This window comes from Apus apus, chromosome Z (genome assembly GCF_020740795.1).
Source record: "Apus apus isolate bApuApu2 chromosome Z, bApuApu2.pri.cur, whole genome shotgun sequence".
Lineage (NCBI taxonomy): Eukaryota > Metazoa > Chordata > Aves > Apodiformes > Apodidae > Apus > Apus apus.
Window position 1 is genome coordinate 76,411,791 of NC_067312.1, and position 13,746 is coordinate 76,425,536.

Here is a 13,746-nt window from a genome sequence, read left to right on the forward strand (position 1 = left end):
TATAAGAATCAAGTTAATGCTCAAGTGTAATAAGAGCTCTATTATATAATAGTGAATGACTGAACCACTTACTCCCTAGAAGTTAGAAATAAAACAATTTTCACACAAATGGTCTTTTTTATTTATTTATTTTTATTTTTTGTTATAGCACCGAATAGAATTGGTACAGTACAAAAATAAAGAAGGTAATTCAGCTGCTGGAAAGCATATCTGATTTGTTGTGTCCCACAATTTTATAAAAGCTATTCAGCTGGAAGGCAATAAATGAGCATTGAAGTGATTTACACACTTCTGGATCATAATTTTTTACACAATATTTTATTTTTAAAATATATATATATGCTGTATACTATTATGTTTATTCTCCATGGTATAATAAAATCATAAATCAATCTGATGAAAAATGGATTGTATTCCAATTGTATCACTGTAGCGCATAGAGCTGCTCTTATCATACCACTTACAAAGATCAATGGTAACTTGAAAATGATTTCATTCCATGCTACCTCTAATATATTAGCAATAAAAGGACTCTTTTTAATTTAAAAGTCACATCAGCTGCTGTCCATCTTCTTTTAAACTCCTCTCCATTTCTGAAACTGACGTATTACAGAAGCGAAATATCACCTGGAAACTACAGGGCTACTTTCTGATTTTCCTTGTGAAAATTAGTTTTAAAACAAGCCTAGTGTCTATTCAGCAGAAATACAAAGCTCTTCCTAACACGCATGGCTGTGTACCACACCTTAATCCAATTTCCTGCTCTCTTTATGTATAATACCATTTGGATCTTACAAAAATCACAGCAAACGATTCTTCTGATTAGTCCCTAATTAAGGACGGTGTCCCTAAGATGGGGGCAATCAGCCTGCTTAAAAACATATAAATAGTTGCATTGTGATGATGTTCATGTAAAATGTAACATAAAATGATGACTGATCTAAAGTACCATTAAGAGGAACAAACAACTGGCTTGCTTCCCCATAGCCAGGAGTTTTCTCAACCAGCAGCATACATTTTATACACATTAAAAATAAAAGACTAGCAAAGAATGCATTCCAAAGACTCACCTTGATAATAATTTTTATAACTCTTAAGATGACAAAATCACTTTTATTTGTAGTTGAAGAGGAGACAACACATCTGCCAAAAATACTGATGCTTATTTCCCCAGATTTACAAGACCATGCAACTCAAAACATAAGTACCTATGACAACAACTCAACTCCAAGTAAGAATCTACATTTCACTGATGTCAACAGCTGGGAAATTGTGACACACAGCTGCACTAGGCAGGGGTCCACAACATTAATTCCTGTATCTTCACAACCATTGCTACCATGGGATTATTACTATCACAACTACATTTGTAAACACTGGTTTATTTAATTAAAATATTCAAAATGTGAGATATGAGTTATATAAATAAAAAGCCTGAAACCTGTCTCAGCTTGGCATAAGCAGTATGACAGTAATTCAGAGATGAACTAAATCAGTTTTCTGAGATAACAGCAATGGTTTATGTCCAGTCAGGAAGCTGCTTGGCAGCAGAAAAAGACCTCCAAAATGGAGGACCAGCCTTAATACAAAATTCTTCTATTGGTTCTGTCTCTTAATGTACACTTTTTTTAAGGGGCAATTAGCTTATTTACTTAAGACCAACTTTCACAGATCAAAGTATTTTAGAGGGACTAAAGTGTTTAGCCACAAAACACTGCCACCTCTTTTCAAATAAGGCACAAATCCTTGAAGTTATTTTTTTTGTAGTTATGCAAAAAAAATCCACATCAACAAAGAACTCTTCCAGTACTTCACTGCTTCTACAGCATTGACATTTGGAAACCAGTATGTTACAAAGAAGTGGACAACATATTACCAAAAAACATTCTCCTTAGAAAATCTGTTGCAGCTTTAACAGTTCTAACTGAAATAGGTAAAATAATGACTTATATAAGAAAGATTATATATCTTTTAACTTACTTGCTTTTTCTACTTCCATTAGAAATGCTTAAAGAACTTACTGAGTTCAAATGTTATTTTTTTGTAAAAATCTGTAGCTATTTTAGTGAATAAAAATTCAATCTCATAGCTGTAGGAAATACCACTATCATAGGAATACACATTTTCTTCCTCCACTATCACACCTACTGCAATAATTCCTAAGACTGAGGTGATTCAACTGTTAAAAACAACATACAGAGAAAGACTATAGCACAAAAATTATATGGCATTAAAAATTTGTTGAATGCTCAAGTGGTTAAGGTAAAATTACTACTGAAATAATTATGAGAATTTTAACCTACAACTAGAAAAGAAAGAAAAGCCAAATTTCTTCCTAAATGTAGTGATTTTCACTAATATTTTTTAATACAAATAAAACACTCTTTACCTAGAAGAGTTCTTCTTAATTTTTTCATCTAGATCACTAAGGATTTGTTGAAACTCCAGTTCTCCAGGAAGGACATTTAACAAACAGTCTAAATTGGACGAATCAAGAGAATACTCTCCTCCCCATTCCATTTTTAGAATCTGTAAAACACATACAGAAAAGTGGTCAAAAAATGACAGAAAAATCAGACTACAAGTATAAAAATAAACAAAACTTTGTTCCTTGAAAATAATTAGTAAGGGAAGCATTTATTTAAGGAATTACAAAATGGGTATTGAACTGTAAACCCTGTGCATGCTTCTGACTAGGGCTCTACAGAGAGGGACAACTCTAAAATAAAAAGAGACAAATTCCATAATACTTAGCAAATTGTTTTTGTAATTAAAAAAACCCAACCCATTATTTTACCTTAATCAGAGTATTAGCTTTCTTAACTATTTTTTTAAAGGTTTGGTAAAAAAAAAAAAAAAAAAAAAATCACTACTATAACTGGAAAGTATAAAAATAAATAAAATAGAAGGTAAATTGATTTTCTGTGTGCTTATAACTTCTGTCAAAGGAGTAACTGCTTTCTGGAAATTAAGGACATAATTGCAAATAACTAGAAGATAAAAATTCAGACTGAAACCCCATAATGTGCCAGAAAACAAGTATCCCCTTGCTCCATACACATTTTATTCAACAAATGATTTGCTAAAACACAGGTCAAATCCACTGTCCTACTCAAACTAAGACACTAAATCCCAGGAGACTTTACATCAGAAGCAAAGGAGTAGCAGAGCTTTTTGTTTTTTCTGTCATCTCTTTTTTGAGAAATAATGAAATTGATTTTACAACCAGTGATGACTTGCTAACAAAGTTAAAGACGAAAATTACATGGAAAGTGGAAACTTATTGATTACCAGTATATTTCATGTCTACTACTTAGTATTTAATGATACTATTAATACTGCAGTACCAAAATAAAGGACCAATGTAACTATTTAGATGCACACAATGTTTGGGCAACAAAATACAATTAATTAATAAATACACTACTCTTCTTACAAGCAAAATTCTTTTTATGAAATGCCTAGAGGCACTACTAGAAAAACAGATTTAGAGCATTTCTAAGTGGAAGGTCTACAGGACACAGGCTCCAAAACAACATCAGATTAATATGCAGAGTCAAGATGACAGAATTGGTCAAACATGAATATAGAACTACAAGTAGCAGAACTGCACATTTCTTCAGCAGAAATAACCCTAATGATTCTGATTTTGCTCTTTCAAAACAAAATCAGAACAAATGTGAAGTTCTTTCAAGCTTATTATCTCACACATCTGAAGTAAAAGCAGAATACTACAAAATATTTCATGAGCAAATAATTTTCTTAAATTCTCAGAAGGTACAGAATATCCCTTTGGAAATAACAACTCAAAGACTTCCAGCATTTTAGAATGTAGCTCAGACTCAGTCACCCTTCTGGTTAAAAGGCTGGAAGTAACCCAAATACATCACGTTATTCATTGAGGGAAGATCACTCTTTGAATATAAGACTCAAACTATCTTGACAGATGCTACTGCAATTAAAGACACTGTGTTTAAAAGCAGAAGTTAAAAAGCATTCTCCCAAATGCTGAAATACCGAAGTTAGTAGTTCTGGCAAAAAAAATATTAACAGTAGGTCAAGTTGGGAAGGTTCTGCAACCAATGGAAAACCATTAAACAGCCTGTTACACAATTGAGATAAAAACACTGAAAACGCACCTGTTCATTATATTAAGACATAATCACATAAGTCCATTCCCTTTTCAGAAATATCTCAAGAGTTAATACAGGATGTGATGCTAACTCCATTAAATACCAGTAACTCAATCATCTTTCACTCAACTGTGCTTGCAAAACTGTCATTGACTGGTGTAAAACGTATTGTATTGGATAACAGCTACAGGTAAAGCAAGACAGTAACAGCTTGGAGTGATTCAGAGTTTTGATAAAATAGCAGCACAATCAACATTTTATATTACTATTTATTCCTAACTCTTTTCCTTACAGGACAGCCAAGGGAAGCTTATGTTCGTCAGAAAAATACCTGTGTAGTTTACAGAACACTTACTGTTTAAAAAATTCATCACATGAAAAAAATGACCTTGTAAACATGACAGCCTAGTTTTCACATATGCATTCTCGTAAGACTTCTATGCCATACTTTGTTTCACTTGTCAAAACGAGGTAATTATTCCTTCCAGACTTGGTTTATGGTGGGAAAAGTAATATTTTATTTCATCAGTTTTCAAATCCTATTTCAGGTGGTCAATAGTAACTTTTTTTTAAGAAAAACTATGTATTTCTCAAATACAAGACTATCATATGAAGAAGCAACATGTAAAACCATTTTGTAGCAGCTCTGCTCTGGGGACAGGCTGGTAGAGTTGGGGTGTTCAGCCCGGAGAAGAGAAGGCTCCAGGGAGACCTGAGAGCACCTTCCAGTGCCTGGAGGGGCTCCAGGAAAGCTGGGGAGGGACTTTTCACCAGAGAGGGCAGTGACAGGACAAGGGGAAATGGTTTTAAACTGAGAGAGGGGAGATTTAGGTTAGACATCAAGAAGAAATTCTTCACCCTGAGGGTAGGAAGGTGTTGGAATAGGCTGCCCAGAGAAGCTATGGCTGCCCCATCCCTGGAGGTGTTGAAGGGCAGGTTGGATGAGGTTTGTGCAGCCTGGAATGGTGGGAGGTGTCCCTGCTCATAGCAGAGAGGTTGGAACCTGATGATCTCTAAGGTCCCTTCCAATCTCAACCAATCTATGATTCTGTGAAAAGCGTTTCAGAAGGGAAAAACAAGCACATCAAGATCTACAAGAATTCAGATCAACGACAAATTCTGCTGTTTTACAGCTTAGCCAGTGTCAGGGCCCTGGTTGTACCAACAGGCTTTGACTGCCTGATGAGTTGGACTCTCAGTGGACCAAAGTATCACACCCAGTGCCTGCCCCACGTGTCACCGTGGGGCAACAGGATGGGATCAGCTGGCAATGTCCCCCCCCTGCCGTCCAGGTTATCCCCTTCTCTTCCAGCCACTCATTTCTGCTCCTCAATAGCCAGGATGATGCAGCACTCCTCTAATGGCAAAAAAACCCCAATTTCTGTTAATAATAAATCTGTTTCTTAGAATTTTTATTATTTGCAATAATATGGGCGAATAACTCTGCTTTGAAACTCCAAATTCTTTCCAAGTATTTTAGATACTAACGACCCCTTTTTTTTTCTGCACAGGAGATGAATTTAACACTTGTTATTATACTGCACAGAAAGTATAATTATATCATATTTCTGTTTACTATTCACTGCAGTGAAATCCTGTATGTTTTGACCCAAAAGATTTTAGATAACATTCAGCTGCAACTCATTGTGTCCCTGTCTGTAACAGGTATAGTTCTTTTCACAACATATTAGAAGACCATTCATCAGCATTAAAATGATGTACCTGTCAATCTTTTTGGCAGCTACTCAAGAAATGCAAACCATGTACAAAGTAGCTTAAAAAGAAATATTTTTCAGGCCTCTTCTTTTAACCCATGGTATCAAGGCCATTTAAAATTTAACTTCATCGCCGGACTGATACTGTTGTGTTTAAATCGCTGATTTCTAAATCAAGATTTTTATAAACCAAAACTCATTATTTCACAACTCCTTAATTCAGTTTTTAAGAAGTCATTCACAAGTTAAGGAACTGTCATTAATTTCATTCACTTAATGCCAATGTACTATCTCTGCCCTTGTCTAATGAGACACATTTCCAATTACTTCATATGCTAAAACTTCAGTGTATTTCAAAATAACTTTAACTATTTATATTTTGAATTTAAACAGCAACTTGTACATATAACATATTTAGAAACTACTACCTATTACAGTTATTAATTTAGCATCATTTTTTCCACATATAATATTCCACATTGCAGCACAAAATGCTTCTACTAAGTGCAATCCAGGCACTATGACAATCAAATTTTCTAGACTATCACTTTAAAGCCAACCTAAATATTTGAAAACTTACTCTAACATTCTATGAGCTCTTATCCCACCGGCATCTAGGACAATGAAATAAAATTGTTACCATTAGCACTGCTTTAAAAAGATGTGTCAGTGTATCCATGATTTGAAAACAGGGATATTTCAAATTGCAGCATTAAATGCAGAGAGCTAGTCAGATCATTGAAGATTTTTTTCACGATACTGCTTCTTATCTTACAGGAGATACCTGTTTATTGCCTTGGCATCCTTGCAAAACTAAAATGGAATGTGCGAATTGACATTTTTCTAGACTCCACCTCATCTGAATATTCAAAGTGTTATTGGCAACTATGAAGAACTTACACAAGAAATATATTTAAAAGTTACAATTTCTTGAGCTCTGTGCTGGCACAGTGAAAGCCCCTTACCCAATTTTCTGTAGTAAAAATCTGTTCAAGACTATCGCTGTTTAAAATAGAGACGGGTAAAAGAAAATGAAGACATTAAAAACTCTGTCTGTAAAAGGACATATTGCCCATTCTTGGTTCTGCTAACAGGCAGGTTGAAATCTCTGTATTTTGCAATTTATCTTCTATATTCACTTATTTCCCACATTTCAATGCAGCATACACAGCTTTTACAAAAAGAATACCATACCATTCCAGTGAAAAAACATTCAATGCACACAAAAAATAGTCTTCATAAGGGTTGTACTTACACAATATTTTGAATGCCACAAATAACTTTGCAACAAGTTTTTATTCTTGTAATGTTCCCCCTGTAGACTTTCCTCATTTGCTGTTGCCACAAACTTGTATTTACATGTTTTTTTAATATTCATCGTTTATTACTCGCCACACATAACACATTGTGCTTCATATCTTTCAAAGAAAATTCCACCTATAATTAAATTTGTAACTGTATGGAACACAGTTTTTCTCCCCAATTCTGCGATTACACAAGACAGCAAATAAGAAAGCAGGAATAAGGTACAACCCACAGTGGGAGTCAAGAAACACAGTCCTCACTGTGGATGAAGCACTAAGCTGTACCTTCTATCTAAGACTGCAACATCAAAATGCAGATCCCTGCTCTAAGGCAGCTCTATCAGCCATTGAATCATCAATCCTGCCTAAAGCCTTGAGGAAGAACTGGATCTGTAGCTTTCTTAGAATTCCTATACTAAAAATCAGCCAGTGCAAATGTCTGTAAAATATCAATGCTATTATTTTTAGTACCTGTGGGTTTTTCAAACTGCTTTGCTTAGTTTTCTAGGCATATGTGTACAGTGTTGGGTGGCTGTTGGGGGTCTTTGTACTGAAGCAGGGTTCCCAGGTGTGGCTCCTGTGAGAAAATGCTGAAAGCTCCCCCAGCTCCAAAAATGTGGCCCTGCCTCAGGCCAAGGCCAAGTCCATAAGTGACAGTGGACGTGCCCCTGCCATTAACATCAAGAAGGGGAAATGAACTGCTTTGAAACCTCAGGGTGGAAGAAAGGGGGAAGGGAGAACAGTGCCAGAGAGGATGGTGAGACCAGTGCCAAAGCAGACACACCAAGGGCAGTGAGACAGGAGGGAGAGGTGGGGTGAGATACTTAAGCTCTGGTTTTTATTTTGTCTTTGTCCTGTTTGCATCTGATTAGGGATAAATTAAATTCATTTTTCCCCAACTTGAGTCTGTTTTGCCCATGACCGTAACTGGTGAATAAACCTTCCTTGTCCTTGTCTCGACCCACAGGCTTCTAGTTGGATTTTCTTCTCTCCATCCCACCGTGTAGGGAGGGGTGACTGAGCAGCCACCTGGTGCTCTGCTGTTGGCCTAAACCATGACATGCAGATGCAGGAATCTAAAACTAAGATCCATGAGCTCTCCCTGCTGTCTCTCCCCCATTCTGTGAGTCACACAAAGTGAGATATTGAGAATATAAAGGAATCAGCACTGCCTTTTTAGATTTCCTGCTACTTGGGACTGATAAGAGATATTCAAAGACAAGGAGAGAATTCTCATTTACATAAACATAATCAAACAGTATTGGTCAAAGGCAGTGACTTCAAACAAGGAGTGGTGCCATCTGGAGTTGAAGAAACTCCTGAGGAGTTACATGAGAAGACAGGAATAAAGTATAACATGATTTCAGAACTTTTAGAAGACAAGAAATGGCCATTTTCTGCAAAGCTCTTGAATGGAACAGCCCAATATCATCTTTGTCTCTCAGCTAGTTACATGTAGTTGGAATCCCAGCATTTACAATTCCAAGATTCAACATTTATAAATAAACCATTCTTAGACAAGAAGTCAATAAACATTAATCATCCTACCTGCGAAAAGTCAGGGGCATTTCCTACCTTCCCATTAGTCTTTACAATTACTAAAAACATAAGCCTGAAAACAATTGTATGTACACAAGTGTCCCTTTTTTTTTCTTCTTTTTTTCTTTCAATGTTGTCTTCTTTAGAAATGGTTTAAGGCATTACCAAAAAAAAGTCAATCATTCACTTTTCTGCCATTGCCACATGCACACAAACACAGCATAAAATCCTCTTATGCCATTGTCCTTCATTAGGACTACATCAGTCAATCTCATTGTCAAATGGGTAAGTATTATAAATGCTGGATGCTTTACAAATACTTTCCAATTACAGAAATAATTACCAATCAATAGACTAAAGTAATCACTAACACATAGACAAGAGAGTCTTATGAGTCTAGTGAGAAATACATACCATATGTTTTCTTTAAGTCTTTTTTGGTCTAATGGTATTTGCCAAGAAAACATAAAATAACTTGGATAATTAAAAAAAAGCTTATTTTCTATAGCTACAGCTGAGGATTATAAGTATTGAGTGAATTTTGCATCCTGGTATGAGAAAAAGCCCAAGCCCAATAATTACTTTCCCCAGAAAGACTTCATGGCATTATGATTGCTTCTGAAGGACAAGAATATAAGGTACCTCCTATGTGTGAGACTAATGGTGCATCTAATGCAGAATTGTCTTCTCAGTTGTGTCAAAAGAGATGCTATTTAGGGATAATATGTGAGTTTTCTCATTTTCTGCCACTGATAAACTCAGAAAGAAGAGGCAAAACTTTATAAACCCCCCAAACCCCTCTCAGAAATATATTCTCAAGAACATCTGCTACAGCGTTCCTATCTTGCTTGTTATTAATGTCTAAAATTGCACAGGTTTATAAGGACTGTACTGAAGGAACTAATCTTCTTGCATACAGGTAAAGAACCTAACAGATACCATTTTCAACTAAAAACATAACAAAAATATACTAGCTACCTCCATTCTAGACCATAAAAGCCTTTTCTCTTCTTGTTTATTGGAAAAACCTCCCATCCTGACACAATACTCTTTGAGTACAATGGTATTTAAAGGAAAGAAATTTCAAGACCTTTGAGGTCTTACAGTTCAGTAGATCAGATACAGAGTTGTCAGAAATTTAACAGGAAATAGCCTTCCAATGAAACTATTATATTTAAGAAGAATTACAAAAGAAAGCCTGTGACCACAGCTTTTAAAAGCTAGGCTGTATTTCAGTTCTGTCACTCCCGCATATTCTATTTTCTTCCATTACTTCTAAATCTAAAGATGAGTGTTCAAAAAATGTCAATTTTATAAAAATGAAATATAGAAACTTTCCAGAGAGATAATGCTTAAGTGGGCTCCAAGTTTATAGCTGCAATCTTAAAGGCTTGTTTGGTATTATAAATGTCCTTGAATTTATTATTAAAGCTTCTTACTAAATACTACACAGGTTTATATGAAATTTTTTACTGATCAACTGCAAATGTCCATTAACATTTTTGGTCCTTTTATTGGTTGTTTTTTGTTTGCTTTTAATATTTCATTTCTTAAATAAAAACTTTAAATCAGCTTCTGCTGGCATAATTCAATTTGTAAAGGTTTCATGGCTAGAGATAAACATAACTAAAAGTGACAGCTCTTGACCAACTTAACTTATAATTACCTTATTTATTTGGAAGCTTGAGGTCCTTCTCCAATTAAACTTAAGTCTTCCAGACCCAAATATTAATTCAATACAGATGATAGTATTTTTTGTGTTAGGCCTACATTTTATTTTTTAAAGTTCAGCTTTTAACTGTAATCCAGACAACATATTAGATTTGGTACACAGAAAGTATTTGCTAATACAATCATTCAGCACTTTTCCAAAATAAGCCACAAAATGTGGTAAGAACCTGCACAATTGGCATAAACAAGGTAAAGAAGAAAACTGAGGTCTTACCTTGCTTATAGTCCAAAGGACTTTCTCCTTTGAGGTTTAGTCACCTTCCTGGCAATAAACTCTACCTTCATTTGAAGCAAATCTATTTCTTAATAGCAATCATTTTCACCTTTCTTACAAATTCTACTCTTGATATTGACACAGTTTTTAGACATTTATTTCTCAGATCTAATTTAAATCACCCCTAGATGCAGGCTGCTACTCCTGACCCCTTTCCCAAGTTAGTCATTATCCTTGCACCGTTGTAACGGACACAAGACTTAAGGGGCCAGAAAACAACTGTAATTCTTGGGTAACTGGTCAAAAAGATGCAATTAGCAAAGTGTAGTAGTATGTTATTCACACTACTGCAGGTGAACAAAATTTAGAAAGTCAACACAGGAATCTCTTATTTCAGATCCTAATTTTTAGAGCTTCTAAATGTTTTATAAAAACCTTAATTCAAAACTATTAAGAAGCCCCAGCATTTTCTCAAAACTCTTTTGACAACTATAGGAGTCCCTAATAAATGAAAAAAGAAGATGAAGCTCTACAGTATGAAAATACTTATGATGGGACAATAACATTTAGTACAGAAAAATACAAAATACTGATGTTTGTCACATAATTTTTACTCAACTTCATTTAAGTGAAATTTCATTTAAGTGAAATTTCATTTATATGACTTCTGAAATGTAGAAATTTATTTCACTTTGACAGCGCACTGAGATGTTTTAAAAATACTGAAAATGCTTATTTAGTATAATGCTCTTGCTTTAAAAAATTTTTCTACTCACATTACTTTTCTATTTCAACAAGCTTTTAACAGCTGCTATCACAAACAAGCAGGAGATTAATGTGTTACGTTACCAAAATATACAATTATTTCTAGCTCCAAAGGTTCTGGAAAAAAACAGCCACCACATACTATCAAAACAAATCAGTCTCTTACATAAAATACTGACAGAAAAGTAAATTATGCCTTAGAAATAAAAAAGAAATGTTTAATCACTGTGTGCATTACATTCTGCTGACCATGGCCTCTGCAGGGGCTCACCGAAAGTCTTTGGTGACCTTTATCTCCGTTTATTAGGACATGTCTTTAGGAAAAGGTTCCAAGTCCCTTCCCTTATGTTTGGGTGAATGACCCTTTCCAGCGAACAGAGGGTGAAAGGTGGGATGTCTGCTAATCACAAATACTGGCACTACCTTATGATTGTTTCTGGGTTTAGTTTTGTGGGGTTTTTTAAAAGAAAAAAAAAAGAAAAACACACCTGTCCCACAACTGAAAGAAATGAATTATCCAAGGAAAAGTGTCTCAGCTGACAACTGAACTATATATTTCAGTAGGAACTTAAATGTTAAATTATATCTGCACAAACTAACCTATGCCAAAATATAAACAAATTTATGACACTTGCAGTAAAAACACTACATTGTATAAATTGTGAAATGCATTTGTATTGCTTGTATCAAGAATAAAAATCTGTACAACTATTATGCATTTGAAATTAACCCTGCATCTGTGCAAAATATTTCATATTCTCTTTTGCCAGGAGCATCTCCTCTGATCTGCTGCGTTCTGAATGTCTAAAAAAAATACCTTACCTTTTGTACTTGAAAACACTGTAAACACTGAAATGCTAGATTTTGAGCTTATTATTTCTCTCTACTCGCTCTTCATACAGACATACATACAGACATTAGAAAACATGGCCTGATCCAACTAACCTCTGCTTACTAGACACAAGGAGACAGAGATGGATTCCAATAGAACAGGGGTATGTTTAAAATTACGAGCATTTGGTCAAGTAACATGGTAAAATCAGCACATTCAGGAAGGGCAGCTGTCCCCCAGTCCTAACTAACCTAGAGGAAGTCCACACAAGCTGTAACCTACCTGAATTTTAAACGTTCTTCTAACAATACATTCTGTAATTTGTGTTACTTTTTTATTTCTGCTACTTGTGTACACAAAGCACTTCAAGAATATCACTAGTGAATGATGACACAGAGATACAGAAGTAACTATGAAGATAAGCAGTTGACATTTGTCACTGCTCCCAGATGTAGGGGGTAAAAAAGGAAACTCCTTCCAATTGGAAGTGATAGGCTTTCACTTCCACACTTTTATACCATGATTAATAGCTAACAATAGGCTAAACAATACACAGCTCTAACACCATGCTGTTTACAATGCATAACGTCCTATCACTAGCTGAAGGAGGTAACAGGGTATTTGTATCTCTTAAGCACCAATAAATGTTTTGCCATGAAATGGCCAATAGTAAGCTTGATTTTCCCTCTCTCTGAGCAGCCCCACTTGTTAGAAACTGCTTCACTATTGCTTGTTGTCAGGTGATGAACTGTTGAGGCTTGAGTGTACTCTTGTCACTTCCCACTCAGGATTAACACCAGAGTGCCATCTCACAGCTGCAGTACTCCTGAACCCATGCTTCCAGGCACAGCAAACCCACCTCCATCTTTTAAAGAATGAGGTAATTAGTATTTCTTTGAAAGGACAAGGGACACAAGGTCACAAAGCCAGCATTACAGATGACAATGCAGAAGCATCCTACAGCATTCTAACACCACCACCAACAGCACAACCAGTGAAAGTGTGTCAACATGTTGCAACCCAGCTGAACAGACACACACAACCGCAAAGGAGCAAACAGAAACGTCCAGTACAAAAGGGGCTCAAGAAAACAGGAAAATATGCAACATCAGAGAAAAATATTCAAACGACTAGCAAGAAATCTATCCATTGGAACCAGAAGAAACCTGCAGAATAAACAGAAAAGGTGCTTGGCAAAACCAGAACTCCTGATTATGTGGAGAGCAAATTACACACTCCCTATCCCTTTGAGGAGTGTAAGATGCACAAAATACAAAGGAAAATATTGTGGGGAAAGTTTCTTATTATGTTAATAATTTTCCTCATTAAAGAGCTTAAGGCTAGCTGCTTCAGTAACAGAGACCATCTAGGACTGATAGCTATGGTGCATCAGCTTTGTGGTACTGTAGAGTTTAGAATAAGCTTGTTAAGTAGTAAGTGTTTTAATCTTGTGTGATAATGACTAATAACAACTAAGTACTATGTGTTTTGCTTATTAACGTCAAACCAATGA

At 35.4% G+C, this 13,746-nt stretch overlaps 1 protein-coding gene across 6 annotated transcripts in view; it reads right to left on the reverse strand.

Moving 5' to 3' along the window:
• KIAA0825 (KIAA0825 ortholog) overlaps positions 1-13,746 on the reverse strand; it is a 246,329-nt gene that overhangs the window by 217,640 nt on the left and 14,943 nt on the right. For 5 of the 6 annotated variants that reach the window (XM_051643498.1, XM_051643496.1, XM_051643497.1 and 2 more), the window contains exon 3: positions 2,390-2,529. In XM_051643498.1, coding sequence (XP_051499458.1) covers positions 2,390-2,520 — 131 coding nt within the window. In that variant the 5' untranslated portion in view covers positions 2,521-2,529. Of the gene's footprint in view, positions 1-2,389; positions 2,530-13,746 lie in introns of those variants that run through there. The other variant, XM_051643501.1, reaches the window with a different exon arrangement.